The sequence below is a fragment of the Mauremys reevesii genome, linkage group 3 (assembly GCF_016161935.1).
Source record: "Mauremys reevesii isolate NIE-2019 linkage group 3, ASM1616193v1, whole genome shotgun sequence".
NCBI classification, from domain to species: domain Eukaryota; kingdom Metazoa; phylum Chordata; order Testudines; family Geoemydidae; genus Mauremys; species Mauremys reevesii.
This window is the reverse complement of record NC_052625.1, coordinates 144,407,357-144,428,263: the sequence shown is the minus strand read 5'-3', so window position 1 is coordinate 144,428,263 and position 20,907 is coordinate 144,407,357. Positions and strand designations below refer to the sequence as shown.

General features: G+C 43.6%; 1 protein-coding gene and 1 long non-coding RNA gene across 3 annotated transcripts in view; one reads left to right on the top strand and one right to left on the bottom strand.

The window, feature by feature from the left end:
- LOC120402139 overlaps positions 1–18,050 on the bottom strand; it is a 47,096-nt gene extending 29,046 nt beyond the window's left edge. The window contains exon 1 of one of the 2 annotated variants that reach the window (XR_005597010.1): positions 17,954–18,050. This is a non-coding gene — a long non-coding RNA (uncharacterized LOC120402139). Of the gene's footprint in view, positions 1–16,995; positions 17,228–17,953 lie in introns of those variants that run through there. The other variant, XR_005597011.1, reaches the window with a different exon arrangement.
- The window catches only part of NT5E (5'-nucleotidase ecto), a 68,278-nt gene continuing 64,674 nt past the window's right edge, over positions 17,304–20,907 (top strand). Inside the window, exons 1-2 of the mRNA XM_039532555.1 lie at positions 17,304–18,067; positions 19,166–19,388. Coding sequence (XP_039388489.1) covers positions 17,723–18,067; positions 19,166–19,388 — 568 coding nt within the window. The 5' untranslated portion in view covers positions 17,304–17,722. The remainder of the gene's footprint in view (positions 18,068–19,165; positions 19,389–20,907) is intronic.

The window sequence follows — 20,907 nt, the reverse complement described above, 5'->3', positions numbered from 1 at the left end:
TGGAACTTAACTGCCCCAAATGTATAAAGGGAATGTAATCAACCCAAATGTATAAAGGAAGTGTAATCTATGTACAGCTACGTAAAGGAATGTTAAGGAAAAGAAAATGTGTATGTATCTATTTGTCTGTGAAAATATGTAAAGTTCTAAGAATCTAAACCAGCACATCTGGTTTGTAAAACTCCTGTTTTGTAGGTGTAAGATAAATTGGTTTTGTTTTTTTTTTTAATGCCACTAAAAATTCATTTGACTCTTTCATTCAAAGTTGCAAAACTGACAGACCTTTTTGCAAGACACGGATAATTAGTGTTGTTTGGCTTTGGGATTTAGCATTTAACTCTTAAAGGGTAACTTGATTCTTTACAAAATTTAAAATGTTTTTAAATAAAGACCAGGTCATGGCTGCAATAGGGCAGTCAAAATCAGGAGAATAGGGAGAGATTCTGGAGACTTTTTGTTTGGTTGGTTGGTTGTTTTTTGTAACAATACCAGATAAGAGCTGTAGTGAAAGAATAAAAAATTAACAGTGCCCCTCTGAAACAACAGCAGAGGTAAGGTGCACAAAACAAAAATAAGCAATGTTAAAAACACTGAGCCTTAAAATGGCTCTGTGTAATCAGACTGTCACTTTGATAAGGGTACATGAAAACTCTGCAAGAACAAAAGAAACAGTTACACCGTATGTAAAAATTGATATGGATAATGTTTTAAAAGTTATAGTATAGAAGAAATGTGCATTTTCCCTAGGACATGTGCAGTGTATATTGTAGAAAGGGGTAAAAGAAATGCAAATGAAACATGCTACTGAATTAAAATCCTATTAGGGCTCCAAAAAGAGCCGCAATAGACTGTGTTTTCTTTTTCAGATCTCTGTGTGTTTTGTAAGCAGGAGTTGAAAGTGAAAAGAAATCAAAACTCTGGTGGAAGTTGATTGTGTCCCTTCTCTGCTGATGGCTTTGAATCCAAAAGTCAAGCCTGTGTTGATGCAAATTACCTAACTGATAAAGGAAGGTGAAAACTGCCCGCACAAAAGAAGCTGCAAATAAAGGAAATACCTGGTCAGCAAACAAATTGCCTACATAAAAGGCCTGGTATAACATGATACCTTTAATAAATTTGACACTAATGTTATTGTTAATATTAAACACTGAAATAAATGTAATGTTAATAAGTACCCCTGTAACAATGTATAGTGTCTATGATTTTTGGAAAAATCCTTTAAGGTAATATGGTAATGATGCTTCTCAGCTATTACCTGTGAATAAACTTAAAGCTTAACACAGTAGGAAAAACATTACAAACTTGGTCTGCTATATAAGAGGAAAAACTGAGGTACACCACCTCATGGATTTAATAACTAAACAGTGGAATAATTTCCCCATAACCCTTAAAAAATAAAAGCCATTAAAATTTGGCCTGCCTTTAGAACAAAAAACACAGAAAAATATGGGGGTAATTCCTCTGTTTTGCCTGCAGTCAGCAAGGGTATTTGTAAAAGAAAGGAATCTTTTAAGCAATAATCAATGCCACCCCAAAAGGGGTAGAAAAATGTTATTTTTGTCTTTCCAAAAATCAGAAAAAACTAATACCAACTATAGAACAACCTAATACAAAAAACAAATGAAAGTAAAAAAACATACTGCAATAGCTATGGAATGTACTGAAATGCAGATATTTAAAACATAAGATGTTTTGGGTAATATCAGAAAATATTAAGGTTTTGATGCATCTGTTAAAACAAAGGAAAAAGATCATTGTTTGATACCTATCAATATAAATGAATGCAGTATGTCTCCAGTATGGTGAGACCAAATTTGTTAAGTGAAAAAATTGTTGTTAAAATCGCACACCAACAGGCTCTGGAAGCAAAGATATGAAAAGTTAGCCCACTCCCCAGATTGCACCTGGAATCCTTCTGGCTACCCTGGACCTCGAGCCAGTGGGCTGGGGAGGGAGGGAAGCTATTGGGCACCAGAGGTTGTACCAAGTGGACTCTTCAAAAGTGGGTATGCTTATCCATGCCTGTTGTTTCAAAGCCCTGTAGTAAAGACATTTCACTAGAATCCTGTATGTGGAATAAAATAAATAATAAAACCAAAGTACTGTATAATGGACTATGTGTATGTGTTAATTCTTGGGGAAATGTGTTTTAAAAGAATAAAAGTGTTAGCAACCCACCAGAAGACAAATGTAAATGTAATGTAAGTACTGTGTTTACCAATAATCACATTTACTATTTGCCACAAAAAAAAAGTCTCAGCTTACTGTAACCACTGATTTAGCTAAGTTCTCTATCAATCTTGGCATTAAATGGCAAACAGTTACCAATCATCTGTTAAAAGGTAAAAAGGTAACAGTTCCTAAAAAAAACAATGTGAAAAACGGAACCATTCATATTATACACGCAAATGGGGACATGTTAAAAATTGCCACTGCAGAAAGACATAACAGCTTACCATTGGTATAACATATTTTCTGAATAGTCTCCCACAACTGCTGGCATGCTAATAATACTACCTCTAATTGTTTTTGGTTTTAAATTGTATGTGTTTAATTGAAATGTGCTGTTGGATAAAACAAATGTATGCAAAGCTAGAGCCATAGGCCCAAATCACCTCCCAGTATTTTCTATTACGTGGACTAAATAAGAAGTGACACTGGCGATTAATAATCTTAGTGTCAAAAGGGGGATATGTAGGAGCAGGATTTTATAATGTCCCATAAGAATTAATGTATGATTTGATTTCATCCTGCTAGCCACCTTTTTTGAATAGCAGAAAGAAATGACCCTCTGGGTCTATAGGATTCTGTTTTCCCATATGCATTACAAATTGGGCCCGCACTCTTTGTTTTAAGATTTAGTTAGTAAGAGACAGGATTCTCTATTGTGTCTATGTTAAGTAAATTAGAGAAACATTGAAGGTCTGGGTCTCAATGTAAATTGTCTTTGTTATTAATTGTAAAACTTAGCAAGGTTTAATTTGCAATGCCTTTTTGCTCGATATAAAATATTACTGTTTGTATTCTCAATCTGTTTGTGTGAATGAGGAACGTATGCATCAGGAAAAGATAAGGTGTGAAGGCCATTGTTATAGCCAGAGTCAAGGAAGAAGTAAAGAGACTTAAAGAACATCAAAGAATCACCAGGTACTGCTTACTCCCAGGCAGCTGTTAAACTGTCTGACATCGCAGAGTGGATACATGCTTTGCAGTATAAGAATGCTCCACCCCCAGCGAATCAATCATCACCTCAGGACCATGCAGAGTCAATTTTGATTCCAGAAGAAGACGTAGAGGAACAGCCTGCAATACCTTACAACCTACGTTCTCGTAAGGGTTGCCAGAAGCAGACGACGACCTAAAGCAAGGTCCAAGAAGAAGCAGTAGCGAGCCTAGCACCTGCTGCCTGGTGGATGTAAAACCGTGACTGAGGTTCCCTCAGTTGAGGTTGTCAGAACCAGAAGGGTCCTGCCTCCAACGTGCGCCTCTGGTGGCGCCTGTTCCTCGGCTGCTGGTGTCTTAAGGTCTTGGGAGTCCACAATGACAATTCTTTTATCCAGCGGCAAGTGTGAATAGCTCAGACCCCTAATATTTCTATATGCTGGGTCTGCAGCCACATCCCAGCCCACTCTCAAACTGGCGTTCCTGTCCCGGCTATCCCACTCAATTCCCCAGACCTCACTGGAGGACCTCGTCTGTTTAACACAATATGAAACAGCAATGATACCTGGGAAGAGGCTATTGGCTGTTCCTTTATCCCACTTGGGGGGAGTAATACACCATGCAAAAAGGGTATGGCTACACTTACGGTTTGCAGCGCTGGTAGTTTGCAGCGCTGGTCATCCAGCTGTGTAGGAGCAGCGCTGGTGTGTGGCCACACTCACAGCTACCAGCGCTGGTGTGTGGCCACATTTGGAGCATTTGCAGCGCTGTTGGGAGTGCTGCATTATGGGCAGCTATCCCAGCATTCAAGTGCACCAACGTGCTTTTCAAAAGAGGGTGGTGGAGGGTGGTGTACTGTGACAGGGAGCGGGGGGAAAGAGAGAGGGGATTTTTGGAGCCAACGCTGTGTGTTAGCTTCCTCGATTGGAAAAATCACAAAATGTTCATGAGCCCTTAGTCTTAATTCTAATTGCAAACAGCCTGCCTCCAACACAGACTGCCCCCTGATTCACTCACTCCCTGTGGTGTACTGTGACAGGGAGCGGGGAAGAGAGAGATTGGAAAAATCACAAAATGTTTGCAAACCCTAACAGCCTGCATCCAACACTGTTTCCCCTGCCTCTCATTTGATCGTTCACAGCCAGGTACAGATAGCTCCTGTTTGCTGTGATCAGTGTTTGTTTTTATAGATAAGCAGTTCAAACGGAGCTCGATCGGCTCCGTTCTGTTTCATTCACTCTGCCTGCCTGCCTCTCATTTGATTGTGTAACCCCCAAGGAGATTCCTGGAGCTCTGTCTGCTGGCAGCTCAGGGAGGAGGAGCCAAGGCAACCTCAGAGTCTGCCCAGCAACCAATAGGGAGTGGAGATGCCCCTCCCAGGGGGTTGAGGAGAGGGAGAAGCCATTTTGAGGGGAGGCTGGAGCCAGCCAGGGCAAAGGCCAAACAGGCTTTGAGGGGAGCTGGTGAGTCCCAGGCCTGCAAGCAGGGTTCCCCCTGAGAACTGGCCTCTAGGGACCTGACACCAGATTCCCCAGCTGGGTTTTCCTTCCTCACGGATGATTCCCAATTGTTATGTTTGCTGAGAAATTTCCCCAGCCAGGCTGGGTTCGCCTCCAGCTCCCCTGGTGAGACCAGTCCCCACATGGTCAGCGCTGCTAGTCCAGGGCTGATTCCTGCCTGAGGAGGATCCCTGCCAGTGGACAGCAGCCCCTGAAATCGTCCAGCGTCATCCTCAACCCTGAAGATCATTTGTGGAGTTCGTGAGTGCCTTGTCTTTAGTTAGTTAGTTCAGGGAATTTGTTTTGGGGACCCTCTACTCCCTGAACTGTGTCCTCAAGCCAGGGAGTGAGGGTTTGAGGATTTTATAATTTACCGCTTATTACACCTGTGGAGGGATTCACCACCTCCTCCCACTTGTGGGTCTTTTGGGCTGTACTGAACCCAGTCAGCCACACTGCTACACCTCTGCAGAGAATTGTATCGGTCATCAAGGGCCCCAGCAAAGTACGCGTACCAACAGGACACTAATTTTGCATTTGTTACATCCAGACACGGGTATTTTAAGTGTGGGCACCGGTGACCCTAAAAATAGTGTTTCCCCTGTTATGTTGTATTGTTGCCTGTTTAATATAATTGTTGTGTTGAATATATTTTTATGTGTTGTGTTATTTCTTGGAAGTCTCCAACTATCTGGCAAATAAGTGGGGATTCCTCTGTAGTTAGAATTTTCCGCCCAAGCTGCCCTGGTGACTCTGCCAGGAAGGAGCGAGGGGGGTGGAGGCACCGCCAACTAATTTCATAACCAAAAAAGATTCACCCTACTGAGTGGGTGGCGGGATCCAAAAGAACCCAGACCTGTCCATCAGAACATGTAAGCGGATTGCCAGTAAAGGAGGTAATCAGGTGGAGAGGGGCGCTACAATTGTTTACAGCCAGGTACAGAACGGAGCTCCGATCGGAACTCGTTCACAACAAAACAAAGAGAGGCTGCATAACAAAACAAAGAGAGTAATTTATAAAAGCATTCTGGGATACACCTTATTCCCTGGAGGCCAATCACAGCGCTGGTGTGTGGCCACACTTGATGACCAGCGCTGCAGCACCAGCGCTGGAATCCTTATTCCCCATGCTGAGTGAGGTATATGGCCAGCGCTGCAGCCAGGGAGTTGCAGCGCTGGAAGTGCCCTGCAGGTGTGGCCACTTACTAATTGCAGCGCTGGTGGAGGCTTTCCAGCGCTGCAAATCGCCAGTGTAGCCATACCCAAAGTCTCCTGAGGTTACAAGCAGTAGTTAAAATAATGGCAAATGAAACCGAAGAAAGTTTAAAAGCCTTGGCCAAAGAAACAGGAGCAATCCAACAGATGGCCCTCCAAAACCGTCAGGCATTGAACATAGTGCTGGCGGCCAAAGGAGGGATCTGTGCTCTCATTGGAAAAGAATGTTGTGTCTATATACCTGACAACACCAATAAGGTAATAAATTGCACTAGCCACTTAGAACAAATCGCATATGTTCCCCATGAAGAGCCGAGTTCTTTATGGAAGTGGCTAAGTAACCTGTTCAATTTCTCTGGCATAGGAAACTGGTTGTTTCAGGAAGCCCTAGTTATCCTGTTTGGAATCCTAATAATTTTTGTATGTTTTCAGTTAATCTCCTGTTGCATCCAAAACAGTGTAAGACATGCCACACAGATAGCTGCCCCAAACCAGAGTGCTAATATGATGATTTTAAATATAACTGATGAAGAAATAAAGAACGATTGATTTGTGGAATCTAGTAATTGTTGGTCATTGCGTAAGCTTGACCAAAAGGAGGGACTGTGAAAGTAGAATGAATTATATTATAAAAATAAGAATGGATTAAAGGAATGTTGCATGTACCTTTAAGCAGAAATAAGAAATGTTGATATACAGGTGTCAGGAAAAGAACAATGGTGCTAATGGCGAAACATTAACAGAAGATCGGTAATAGTTAGTAAGGAAATAAGATATGCATGTCTAGCCCAGGTAAGCTTGTTAGATTCTGCTTCCTTTATTATCTTGTTAAGTTCTCGCCCTTTATCTGAATAAATAAGATAGTTTGTGTCTTGCATGGTGCTCACATTATCTGGGTGTTATTAGCAGAGTGCTGTGTTAATAAAACAGAGTGGTCTGACAAACTATGAGTCCTGAGTCTAACTGACAGAATCTATACTGTTTCTGTAGGGAGATGGTGGGAGAGGAGACACACCCCATGATAATTAAGTTGTTCCACTGTTTATAAAACACTTAAAAATTCATGGGACCAGGGATTGGAACCTTGATCTCCCAGCAGAGTGTCCTACCACTGGGCTATTGAGTCAGGCTCACATTCTTTCTGACCCAATGAATATTTCATACAACATGGAACACAAAAAAGGTATCATTTTCCATTAAATTCTAGAGGCTTTTTTCATGAAAAGAGAGTAATACAGTAATTCCAGGTAGAATGAACCTCAGTCCAGAAGAGAGGAGGGGTTTCAGGAAGGAAAAAAGACAATGGCTAACAGCAGAGCTTTGCCATTTAGATAAATCTCTTTAGCCATGATTGAGAATCTATGGCATTCATATTCAGTATGTCACATGCTTTGACACCTTTCCGAAAACAATCAGAAGATGCACAACCAGTAGTAGGAGCAACCAACATTGTGGAATTGACCAGAGCTGCTGACAAGAAAAAAAACAGGTGGTGTGGCACGCCACAGTGACAGATTCTGAAACTAGGACTGAAAGGGACAGGATAAGCAGACTAGAAAGAAAGAAACTAAAAGAGGCAGAACAGAGATAAGTGGAGATAAACTGAAGGAGAAGAAAGAGACAACAGAAGCACCATTAAGACTGACATCTGAAAAAATCTGCATTTAATTTTCAGCATGTGCACTCGAAACATTTGTCATGACTGAACTAATGAAATGTAATTTGTACCTAACTGTAAGTACAAAGCAAAAATGATAATATGCCTTGGTATGGTAATTCAGATTTATTCAAGGTGACCTGATGTTCTTTACTGTTTTGCACAGGTCTTGTATTTCCTTATTTCAATATAAACATGTTGCCAAAAATAGCATGAGGGCAGGCCACTATAAAGAAAGCTTGAGTTAGGGCAGTTCCCTGGCAAAAGTGACAACGAACTGCACATGCTTGCTTGTTTGATGTGGTTCACTTCTCTGGTAAACAACTAATTATACCTTTAGTAATGTCTTCATTTATCTACTTTAATCTTTTTATAAATTGTCTTACTGCTGTGAACTTTGTGAACGTCTTACATAGTATGTGCTCACTTTAAAGATATCCTTAAAATTAATTTACTATGACCATCCAAGGTAATTATTTTCTACTAGTTGCTGAAAGCACATGTTGTTGTCCAGGTGTATTTTGTAAAGTTGTGTGTGTGTAATTTTAAAAAGTCGGGGGAGGGGGAGAATAACAGATCAGGAATCCCAGTGATGATTCAACCTGGTGATAGTCTTAACAGAAGAGCTGTCAACCATGCTTCTAGATGCTTCTATCATTTCACACTGACTCAACAGACATTCTAGGCTTCAGAGTGACACACAGACCGGGATCAGTCCTGGAACCTTATTATATAGCTGATTCTTAATTATTTACTATTAAGAAAATAATAGTCTTTTAATCAAGCATTTTGAAGAACTTGCCTCCTCCTTTATTGAGATCATCTGCCCTCAACCAGTTAAAACAATTGGCAAGTCCAAGTTCCTTCTGGACCCCTCAGTGCCACTGAATGTTCCAATAGCTATTGTGGCAAAGTGCACACACTCACACACGGCCAGAAGTTTGTGCCCCATAGTATCAAACACAGATCATGGCCCCAGTCATTCATGACCTCTGGATTGGATTATTGCCATTCATATCTAGGAGTGAAGCTGCACATCCTCAAAAAAGCTCCAACTGGTACAAAATGCAGCAGCCCATCTGCTTAGCAGCACAAGACACTGTGTACACATCACCTCAGTGCTCCACTCACTGCACTGGCACCCCAATTAATACAGAGTCCAGTTCAGGGGCTGTCTGGCCATATATTAAAAACACACCCTGAGGCTGTCCCTAACTAATTGAAAAATCACTGCTGTGATTATGCCCTTCCATGGTAGTGATACCCCACCGGAATGATGAAACTGTCAGTCAATATGAGGAGGCTTCTGATCACAGGAGCTGGACCAAGGCCACAGAACTTGCTGTCAGAAGACAGGAATGGCCCATAATCTCACCATGTTTGGAACTAAATGAAAAATGATACTCCGTGACATTCCTTCAGTCTGTTCTTCACACACACCAATTTATAAACTAATCAAGCTATTTCTCTTACAGGCTCAGAAGACAGAAAGAGTGAAACTATTACTCTGAGTTCTATTTTCATATACTTGAGAAAAATACCATAGTGACTGGGATTGCACAAGTACATAGATTAGCTAATAATTATTTCTAAAAGGTCAGAAAACAATGGAAATGCTAATATCCTGGGACTAAACACTGCTTAAACAACACTGCATACAAGAGTTTATCTTGTATGCAGTCTTGTTAAAGCAGTGTCAGTGCCAGGTTATTAGCATTTCCATGGTGAGACCAGGCATTCAAAATGCTCAGTATTAGCATGTATAAATTGATTTGGAAGCTTTTTTTTTAGTACTATAAAACTCTTTTGCTCTTTCACATATTAAAGTGAATAATTTATATATTATGTAAACACAGTACCTTACCTTGACAAGCAGACATTAGTTTGAATATAGCAAATCAGGGATTAATATGTCCATTAGAACTGGCTGGAAATTTTTCATCAAAACATTTTTCCAGTAAAATGTGCTATTTTTGTCAATAAAAACATTTTGAAAAGTACCAATTTTGGCAAAAATTCCCAAGGAAAAAATTTCATTTTGGGAAATTTTAGAAGATTATTTCAGAATTTCAAACTTTGTTTTTAGTTTTAATTTGTTTTTATTTTTATAACATTTTTACATTATTTAATAGTGCAGTAGTAGTAGTGCATAATAATATGCACTATTACTGATATTTCATCATATAAATTGTTGAAATATTCTATTGTTTGTTTGTTTTGGGGGTTTTTTTTAAAACATGAAGATTCAGTTATACTTAAGGTTAGATTTCGCCACGGTTATCTTTAGTGAACATCAGAGAGAGATCACGGGAAATAAACAAAAATTCATGGAAGACTGTGCCCTGTCCCTGACTTTTACTAAAAATAACTGTAACAAAATGGTGCTGATGGGAGGAGGACTGAAGGCCTAGGGAATGGGGGGATGAAAGCCCAAGCCCCGCTATGGAAGGGGATGCAGCACCTGCCACCTGTAGCGGCTTACAGCATAGGGTCCCCCCGCCACCCACAGTGGCTCAAAGCTCTAGGGCCAGCTGCTGGGAACTGCCCACAGCAGCTAGGAGCTCCAGAGTCCCTGCTGGCTGACAGCTCCAGCAGACCACCATGGGGCTGAAGCGGAAAATGTTATGGAGGACTCTGAAAGTCACAGAATCCGTGACTTCCATGACATAATCTTATCCTTAGTTATACTGAACCCAGTTATATTTTTTATCTTCACCACAGTCCCTGGCAACGAGTTCCACAGGTTGATTGTACATTGTGTGAAGAAGTACTGCCTTTTGTTTGTTTTAAACTTGCTCTCTAATAATTTCATTGGGTGATCCCTTGTTCTTGTGTTATGTGAAGGAGTAAATAATACTTCCTTATTCACTTTCTCCTTACCATCCATGATTTTATAGCCCCCTATCATATCCCTCCTTAGTTGTCTTTTTTCTACGTTGAACAGTCCCAGTCTTTTTTTAATCTCTCCTCATATGGAAGCTGGTGCATTTTTGTTGCCCTTCTCTGTATCTTTTCCAATTCCAAAGTATCTTTTTTGAGATGAGGCAACCAAATTGCTCACCAAATACTCTTAAGCAAACTAAGCAGTCATGGCATAAGAGGGAAGGTCCTTTCATGGATCAGTAACTGGTTAGAGATAGGAAACAAAGGTTAGGAATAAATGGTCTGTTTTCACAATGGAGGGAGATAAATAGTGGGGTCACCCAAGGACATGTACTGGGACCTGTGCTGTTGAACATTTTCATAAATGATCTGGAAAAGGGGGTGAACACTAAGGTGGCAAAGTTACTCAAGATAGTTAAGTCCAAGACTGACGGTGAAGGGATCTGATTAAATTGGGTAACTGGACAATGTGGCAAATGAAATTCAATGTTGATAAATGTAAAGTAATGCACACTTGAAAAAATAATCCCAACTATATATACAAAAACAATGAGGTCTAAATTAGCTGTTACTACTCCTGAAAGATCTTGGAGTCATCATCGATAGTTCTCTGAAAACATCTGTTCAATACGAAGCAGCAGTTAAAAAAGCTAACAGTATTAGGAACCATTAGGAAAGGTATACGAAAATGAGACAAAAAATATCATAACGCCATTATATAAACCAATGGTTACTTCTGGGGGAATTCTGTGTGAAAAAATTAAAAATTCTGTGCACAATATTTAAAAATTCTGCATTTTTTGTCAAAATAACACAATATAATCACACCAGTTTCAATTATTTTTAGTCATTTGTTTCAAAATACCTGTCAGCAAGTATCTCTGTAACAATACAGACAACCAGAAAGCTTCAGGAGATGTTTTTTGATGAATAGATTCCTTACAAGGCATATTAAAACAGAACTCTGAGTAATAATTCATTTAAACTACAGTACAGAACTGTATTTCCCATACCCCTCAGAAACAGTGCAAAGGCTTGGGGGAGTCAGGGGTATTGGAGGAGCTGAGGGAGAGGGAAGTAAATTGCTGGAAAGGAACCTGGGTGTGAACTTGGAGGGTTGTTGGGGAAAATATGGAATGGGTTGTGGGGGGCAGGGAGGGATTGTTAGGGAGCTTCCCCAATGCAGACCCTGGCTGACCCCTAGCCTCTCCCATTCAGTGAGGCACATTTGCCCCTGTTCACTTGCACCTTCAGTCCATGTGTCTCTCCACCCCCACTCAGACACCCACTCCCCCCATCCCCATGTGTCCCTGCACCCCCTCCTCCCTCCCCATGTTTCTCTGTGCCCCCCTCAGCAACTCCCCAGTTCCTATGTAGTTCTGTACCCCCTCCTCCATCACCATGTGGCCCTGCACCTCCCTCTCCCCTGTGGCCCTGTGCCTCCACTCCCATTCAGCCCCTGCCTCAGTCTGTCCTCCCCCACTAGCCATTATGAGCCCCCGTCTGACCCTCCCACCCAGCACCGGATGCTATCTGTCTCCCCATAGCCCCTGTCTCCTGACCTTGCCTGACAGGCACTAGGAAGAAGGCAGGCTCTTTCCCTTCCCTCACTGGCGGGGAGCTGCTGCTGTGTTCTATCGCCACAGTGCCCTCTGGTGGGCAAAAGGCAGAACTGCAGCAACATTTCGGCAGAAGCTTTTTTCTGCGCAAAAAAATAAAAATGTGCATGGCTCATTAATTATGCACACGTGCAGTAGTCAAAGGCTTTCTGGAAGACCAAGTACACTATATAGACTGGATTTCCTTTGTCCACATGCTTGGTGATACACTTATCAGATTGGTGAGGTATGATTTTCCTTTAGAAAAGCTGTGTGGACTCTTTTCCCGCATATCACATTTATCTATGTGTCTGATAATTCTGTTCTTTACTACAGTTTGAACCGATTTGCCTAGTACTGAAGTTAGGCTTACTGGTCTGTAATTGTCAAGATCATCTTTGGAGCCTTTAAAAAAATCATTATTATCTTAACTATCCTCCAGTCATCTGGTACAGAGGTTGATTTAAGTGACAGGTTATATACTAGTTAGTAGTGTTGCAATTTCATATTTGAGTTCCTTCAGAACTTTTGGGCAAATGCCATTTGGTACTTGTGACTTATTACTGTTTAATGCATCAATTTGTTCCAAAACTTCTTCAATTGACATCTCAATCCTGGACAGTTCCTCAGATCTGTCACCTAAAAAGAATGGCTCAGTCATGGGAATCAATACAAGGAATTCATGTAGCTTTTCCACAATGGCCCCATATTCTTTGAGTGCCCCTTTAGCACCTCAGTTGGCCAGCAGCCCCACTGACTGTTCTGCAGGCTTCCTGCTTCTGATATACATTTTTTTTTTGCTGTTAGTTTTTATATCTTTAGCTAGTTGCGCTTCAAATTCTTTCTTGGCCTGCTTTATTATTTACATTTGATTTGCCTGAGTTTATGCTCCTTTCTATTTTCCTCACAAGGATTTAGCTTCCAATTTTTTAAAGGATGCTTTTTTGCATCTGTCACCCTCTTTTATTCTGCTGTTTAGCCACCAGGGCCGGCTCCAGACCCCAGCGCACCAAGCGCGCACTTGCGGCGGCATTTTGCCGGCAGGGTGGCAGGCGGCTCCGGCGGACCTTCCACAGTCATGCCTGCGGGAGGTCCACCGGAGCCGCAGGACCAGCGGACCTCCCGCAGGCATGACTGCGGAGGGTTTGCTGGTCCCGCAGCTCGGGTGGACCTCCCACAGGCATGACTGTGGTAGGTCCGCCGGAGCCGCCTGCCGCCCTCCCAGCGCACCCTCCGCAGGCACGTCTGCAAGAGGTCCCCCAGAGCCATGGGACCGGCAGCGCGCCCCCTGCGGCATGCCGCCCTGCTTGGGGTGGCCAAATTCCTAGAGCCGCCCCTGTTAGCCACGGTAGCATTTCCTCCCCCCCTCCTTTATTTTTCATTCCTCTTACTGTTTTTCTTTTATTTGAGGTATACATTTAGTTTGAACACCTCCTATGTAGTTTTTATAATAGTCTCCATGCAGTTTACAAGCATTCCGCCCTTGTGACTGTTCCTTTTAATTTCTGTTTAACTAACTTCCTCATTTATGTGTAGTTCCCCTTTTTGATGTTAAACCCATGACAATAGCATTTCTTTGGCATCTCCCCCCCCCATATTAAATTTAATTACTTTATAGTTTCTATTAAGGAGTGGCTCAGCTATATTCACCTCTTGGACCACTAAGGACTAAATCAAGAATTGCCTCTCCCCTGAAGTTCCAGGACAAGCTGCTCTACAAAGCCGTCACCTATCCTTTCCTTAGGTGACATGTACCCAGTCAATATGAAGATAGGTAAAATCCTCCACTATATTGTTTTCTGCCTTTGTAGCCTCTCTAATCTCCCTGAGCATTTCACAGTCACCATCACCATCCTGGTAGGGTGGTTGGTAGTTGTGGAGAGTAATGGAAGGAGGAGGCACACATCAGAGCCTTAGGAGGGCTCTGGGTGTTCGCTACTTCCCACCACCCAACACAGATGTAATGAGTTTGAGTAGTGTCCGCAAAAGAGAAACTAACAACTAATTATTCCTCAAGAAAGGCTTTTAATGACTTACGACTATAAAGGCAACACAGACAGAATGTGCCTAATGACTTTAATTTTAGTAGCCTTAACCCATTTATAACTTTATCTAATCAATTTATAAACTTTTATTGACTTTTATGATAACTTGATGGTAACTTATACTGAAGACAGGCACAGCGGCTTGCACAACTACTATGATTTATAAACTACTAACTTTACCAACGCTGTACCTGTTTCCAGCAAGGCACAAAACATATACAAAAAAACAGGAGTACTTGTGGCACCTTAAAGACTAACAAATTTATTTAAGCATGAGCTTTCGTGAGCTACAGGTCACTTCTTCGGATGCATAGAATGGATCCGAAGAAGTGAGCTGTAGCTCATGAAAGCTCATGCTTAAATAAATTTGTTAGTCTTTAAGGTGCCACAAGTACTCCTGTTTTTTTTGCCGATACAGACTAACACGGCTGCTACTCTAAAACATATACAGTTACTATATATTGATTAAATCTATAGTATTAATACAGACTTAAGATTAACCAGCTCGAGCATTACCAGACCGTTTTAATTCATGCCTCGCCCTGCTTTCGTCCAAAGATACGTTACCTTTCAGTTGACCATTTCCTGCACTGGCCAGGCACTTCACTTGCAGTGAAGCGCAACTCCCTTTGGTTCAGGGGGTGTATGTGAGCCTGACAAAGAGCGATCTCTTTTAGGTCAACAACACGCACACACTCTTGTGCCTCTGCATCTTATTTATATGATATTTGCTGGCCGTGCTTCAAAACAAGTCAACCAATCAAGGTGGCCAAATATTCCAGGGTGGCATTTGTGGTTGTTTTGAACTTATGAACTGTGCACCGGTGCCCAGCTCATCTCTCCTGTATGCAGCTAGTTGTGGTCAATTTGCTAGACTTAAAAAACCCTCAATCAGCTTAAAGAAGTGTCTGGTTGCAGAGCATAGTAACCACAAGTCTGTATCAAGCTTTACAGTTTCCTTCTTAATCTATAAAGCTTCCTAGACAGATTATGCTTATGCTTGCAGGATTCTACTATACTCGCTTCTTACAACTTCTGGAAGTTTGAGGCCTAACAGTACTTAGCCTGACACTACTTGATAAGGCTTATGCACATTAAGCACAGTAGTAAATTTCCTACTTCTATACTCTGAATGTTCAAGCAAGGAATTTCTATCCAGAGAGATTCTCTGGTACAGTTTGATTCATTTAATATTTTTATTTTATTTGACAGGGAGTGCCGGTAGGTATGCTTGGCAAGCTGAGAAACCAGGAAAAGGCATTTCAAATATATGTGGTGGCTTTTAAGGGGTGTATGGCTTGTGATCTCTGTGAGCCCTGGGCAGTGGAGTTCACAATTGTGATCAGAATTGTGATCACTGTCTCAGGGAATGGGGCATTTTGAGACAGCTGCTGGTGGACTGTTAGGATCAACAAAGGTTGCACTTCTTCGGATCTTCACTGAAACTACATTGACCTTGGTGGGTCGACCATGGCTCTGCACCATGGGAGGTGGAAGTGGTTTTACTGCATCACCATAACAGGGCATTTACATCTGTCAGAGACAATTTTCAGTGTAGAGAGAGGCACAAACAGGTTGATGAAAGGTGACATACATCAACCTAACTTTGTAGTGAAGACCAGGCCTGAGGAAAAGAGACACCCTAATAGCCGAGAAGTAGATGAAATTAGATAGCTTTTCATATTGTTCTGGTAGTCACAGGTCACTTCACTTTATAGCAGGATTCTTTGATGCCTGTAGAAATCTCCATCATCTAAATTCCAACATGGATGGATACTTCAGTCAATGTTCAAAAACCACGCACAGGACATAATAGTGTAGAGAATAAGAAACTTAATTTACTTTTCAGTAAGATGGAGGTGGAGGGGGAAAGGGAACATAGCCCAAACTCAGTTCAAATTCCATCTCAGCAACTTCAGATTCCAAGGAGACAAGGGCCTGACATCATCCCAAAAAGAAAAAGACAGCAATTGATACAGCCTTACCCAACTCTGTGATAAAGTATCATTTTTTCCAAAGTTACAATTTTTTGTTTTCAAGAGTGATGTGGAGATAAACCAAGGAAACAACTTGCAAAATCAGATAGTGTGAAGAAATGCTTGGACATACAATAGTTACAGCACTTACACAAAAGCTATCAAATAGTCTCTTTGCTCTCTGGTAATTTGGTACTGTAATAAATATAAAACATGTGGAACTACATCCACCAACTATGAGGAAGCTTTATTATAATTTTCATCGCAGCTGTCACTTGCCATTTAAATCTATCCTTTAAAGTTGTTTCTCATTTCAAACCCTCTGTTGTTTTCTACCTCACTATATATACTCAATCCTCAGCTATAAATTTAGCATCCAACCACAGAATAGAAAGGTCTTATTTTAAAATCATTATGTGAAATCTACTGAAACTACAATAAGATCACTAAAGCTATAATTAAATAGACTGGTGACACTATTTAAGGTTGAAACGACACCTTCATTTTAAGCAATTATGAAGTGGACAGACTTGCCAGAGCCGCACTCGCGGCCGCCCCCTGGATTGCTATGGCGGGGTGGCGCGGAGATACACCAAGATCCAGGAGATCCGAGCCACCCACCCCAACGTGCTGCTCCTCAACGCCAGCGACCAGTACCAGGGCACTGTGTGGTTCAGCTACTTCAAGGGGCGGGAAGTCAACTTAAAGGGATGTACAGTCAGAGCAGTAATTAAAGCAGTGTTTCATGTCCACATTATGCTCTTTCTGTCAGAGGTGCTTGTCCTCACCTTCCACTGACTTACCTGTGTTAGACATTGTGGGGCACTGACAGTTGGAGCCCCCTACCAGCTACCAGCTCCTCCACTACCTCAAGCTGTCAGCCCTGTGGGGCTCACAACTGGAGCCCCCAGCCCCTGGGACTGACAGCCCAAGTATTATGGAGTGATTGGTGGAAAATACCTTAAAACAGGTCTTGCGTGCTCTTCCTGCACATTAAAGATACACTGAGGCTTCTTGTGAGAACGGGACGGTGCCTGGTGGAGTTTTCCTCTCAGGGGATTGCTGAGGAGCAGTCCATCCCCACCCGAGCTGTGGCTGTATTTTCATGAGGGGGTTAGGCAAACCGATGCAGCTCCAGTGAAAACTCTTGCCCACGTGGTTACAAGTTAAACGTGTTGACAAAGTGGATGGGGATTAGAGGTGTTCTAGGAGCAACAGCGGGCCAATACAGTTCTTGCAAACAGCCCGTGATCTCCAACTCAAACACTCTGCGGGCCAAACCGCCCTGGCGCCGGAACCACGTCCTGTTGACAGGACTACGCTGTTGCCTAGCCCGGCCTCCTGCGGCGGCAGGGCAAGGCGAGGCGAGGCAAGGCAGGGCGTGCAGAACACGCAATATCTCAGCCGCCCGGACTCGCCCCGTTCCGAGCCAGGCAGGGGAAGGACCAGCGTGTGTAACTTTATCTGGGATAGGGCGCTCGCGGGACATCCTTGTATCTCTCCCCACCCCGGCCCTCACTTCGGCAGCTGCAGGAACACAAGGATTAGATTAACCGCCCACACGCAAGCCCTGTGGGGAAGGTGGGGGAGCCGTCAAACCCTCCCACCCCCTGCCATGGATCTTCCTGGAAGCTACCAGCCGCGTGGGGTCCCGCTTTGAGCTGCAGCAGCTGCGCGCGGGGCAGGCATGGGGAGGCCGCGCGGGACGCTCAGCCCCTGGCTGGGGCTGGCCGCGCTGCTCTGCCTGGCGCACGCCGCCCGGGCCGCCTTCCAGCTCACGCTCCTCCACACCAACGACGTCCACGCGCGCGTGGAGCAGACCAGCAGCGACTCCGGCAAGTGCCAGAGCCGCCCCCTGGATTGCTATGGCGGGGTGGCGCGGAGATACACCAAGATCCAGGAGATCCGAGCCACCCACCCCAACGTGCTGCTCCTCGACGCCGGCGACCAGTACCAGGGCACCGTGTGGTTCAGCTACTTCAAGGGGCGGGAAGTGGTCCGCTTCATGAACCTCCTGGGCTACGACGCTATGGTAAGGCGCAGGCGCCTCTCAGCTCGCGGGGGGTCAGGCACGGGCGGCGGCTCTAGTGCAGCTTGGGGGCTACGGGAGGAGAGGTGGTGGTGCGTGGTCGGGGCGGCTGGAGAGGCAGGGTGCAGGGGGCTGGTGCAAGGGAAGGGCGCAGGGTGGTGGTGTAGCTGCAGGGAAATGGGTTCCGTGTGTTTTGAAAGTGACCCGCCAAGGCTTGCGCCGTCGCAGCGCTTCGCCAGATGCGCAGGTTGGGCAGTGGCTGGTGCTCAGGGGGCCCTGGGAGACAGGGGCAGAGCTCCCAGCTGAGCCCTGCGGTTGGCCTGGTGAAGCAATGAAGGGTGTTGTGAACCTGCGGCAAAAGGTGAAGTAATACAGAAACTTATATGCTTAAACTCCCTACCTTTCACTTTTTCTTAACATCATCTTAATAACATTTTTAAATTTGCCTTGAGCCGAAAGCCTGGTCACTGCATGTTGGCGAGACAAGGTAGGGGAGGTAATGCTGCTACAGTAGAACCTCAGAGTTAAGAACACTTGGGAAATGGAGGTTGTTGGTAACTCTGAAATGTTCCTAACTCTGAACAAAACGCTATGGTGGTCCTTTCAAAAGTTTACAAGTGACCCTTGACTTAAGATAGCTTTGAAACTTTACTATGCAGAAAAAAAGATGCTGCTTTTAAACATCTTAATTTAAATGAAACAAGCACAGCAGCAGTTTCCTTGCCTTGTTAAATCTTTTTTTAAACTTTCCCTTTATTTTTTAGTAGTTTACATTTAACACAGCAGGGTGCTGTATTTGCATTTTAATTTTGTATTTGGGCTGGGCTACACTGGGGGGATCGATCTAAATTATGCAACTTCGGCTCGTGAATAACATAGCTGAAGTTGACATACTTAGATCTACTCACCCCGGTGTCTTCACTGCGGTGAGTCGACTGCTGATGCGCCCCGTTGTACTCCGCCTGCCCCTCTCACTCCGTTGGAGTACCAGAGTCAACGAGAGAGTGTCTATACTAGAAATGCCCAGTATGTAATTTCTGAGAGAGCACTTATAGTGGTTATTTGGGAGTGTCTAATAATTGTCATTTTTGTTTTTCATAGGCTTTGGGGAACCATGAGTTTGACAATGGTCTGGATGGATTATTGGATCCGCTACTTAAAAATGTTAATTTTTCAATTCTAAGTGCAAACATTCAGGCAAGCAGATCAGTAGCATCCAGGATCGCTGGATATTTTCAGCCTTATAAAATACTACGTGTTGGTTCAGAAAAAATCGGAATTGTTGGCTATACCACTAAGGAAACATCTTTCCTTTCAAATCCAGGTATGCTTTTTCTTTAGTATAGCAGGAACAAACCATATACATATAAACAATGTAAACGGAGTCACACATGGTCCGGATAGGGACATCCCTTCGGGAGGCTCTATTAATAGAGATTCTCTATGTCAGTGGTTCTCAAATTGGGGGTTGGGACCCCTCCGAGGGTCGCAAGTTATTACATGGGGAGTCGCAAGCTGTCAGCCTCCACCCTAAACCCTGCTTTGCCTCCAGCATTTATAATGATGTTAAATATATAAGAAAGTGTTTTGAATTTATTTGGGGTGGATGGTCACACTCAGAGGATTGCTATGTGAAAGTGGTCACCAGTACAAAAGTTTGAGAACCACTGTTCTATGTCCTATTAAGGAGGACAGGATGGAATATGATAAAATACAGGTAGGATCTGATGAGAATCAGTCAAATGAAAAAAGTCTAATTAAATTACATCATGTAATGGGAGGCAGCTAAAAAGTGACAAGTTTTTAAAGTGCTTATATACCAATGCTAGAAGTCTAAATAATAAAATGGGTGAACTAGAGTGCCTCATATTAAATGAGGATATTGATATAGGCATCACAGAAACTTGGTGGAATGAGGATAATCAGTGGGACATAGTGATACCAGGGTACAAAATATATTGGAAGGACAGAACAGGTCGTACTGGTGGGGGAGTGATACTAGATGCAGGGCCGGCTCCAGACCCCAGCGCGGCAAGCACGCGCGTGGGGCGGCCCTTTCCCGGGGGGGGGCGGCAGATTGGGCTGGCGGACCTGCCGCAGTCATGCCTGCGGGAGGTCCACCGGAGCCCCGGGAGGACCGGACCTGCCGCAGGCATGACTGCGGAGGGGGCGCTCGTCCCGCGGCTCGGCTGGGCCTCCCGCAGGTACGCCTGCGGCAGCTCAAGCAGAGCCGCTGGACCTGCGAACCGCCCGCAGCTGTGGGAGGTCCAGCCGAGCCGCGCGACCAGCGGACCCTCTGCAGTCATGCCCGCGGGAGGTCCGCGGCTCCGGGGCGCCTCCCGCGCATGACTGCTTGGGGCGGCCAAAAAGGTAGAGCCGCCCCTGACTAGATGTGAAAGAAAGCATAGAATCAAATGAAGTAAAAATCTTAAATGAACCAAAGTGTACCATAGAATCTCTATGAACAGTAATTCCATGCTTGAATAATAAGAATATAGCGTTAGGGATATATTACTGACCACCTGACCAGGATGGTGATAGTGACTGTAAAATGCTCAGGGAGATTAGAGAGGCTATTAAAATAAAAAAAATCAATAAGAATGGGGGATTTCAGCTATCGCCACATTGACTGGGTATATATCACCTCAGTACAGGATGCAGAGATAAAGTTTCTTGACACCTTAAATGACTGCTGCTTGGAGCAGCTAGTCCTGGAACCCACAAGATGAGAGGCAACTGTTGATTTAGTCCTAAGTGGAGCAGAGGATCAGGTCCAAGAAGTGAATATAGCTGGACCGCTTGGTAATAGTGACCATAATATAATTAAAACATCACAGCGCCCC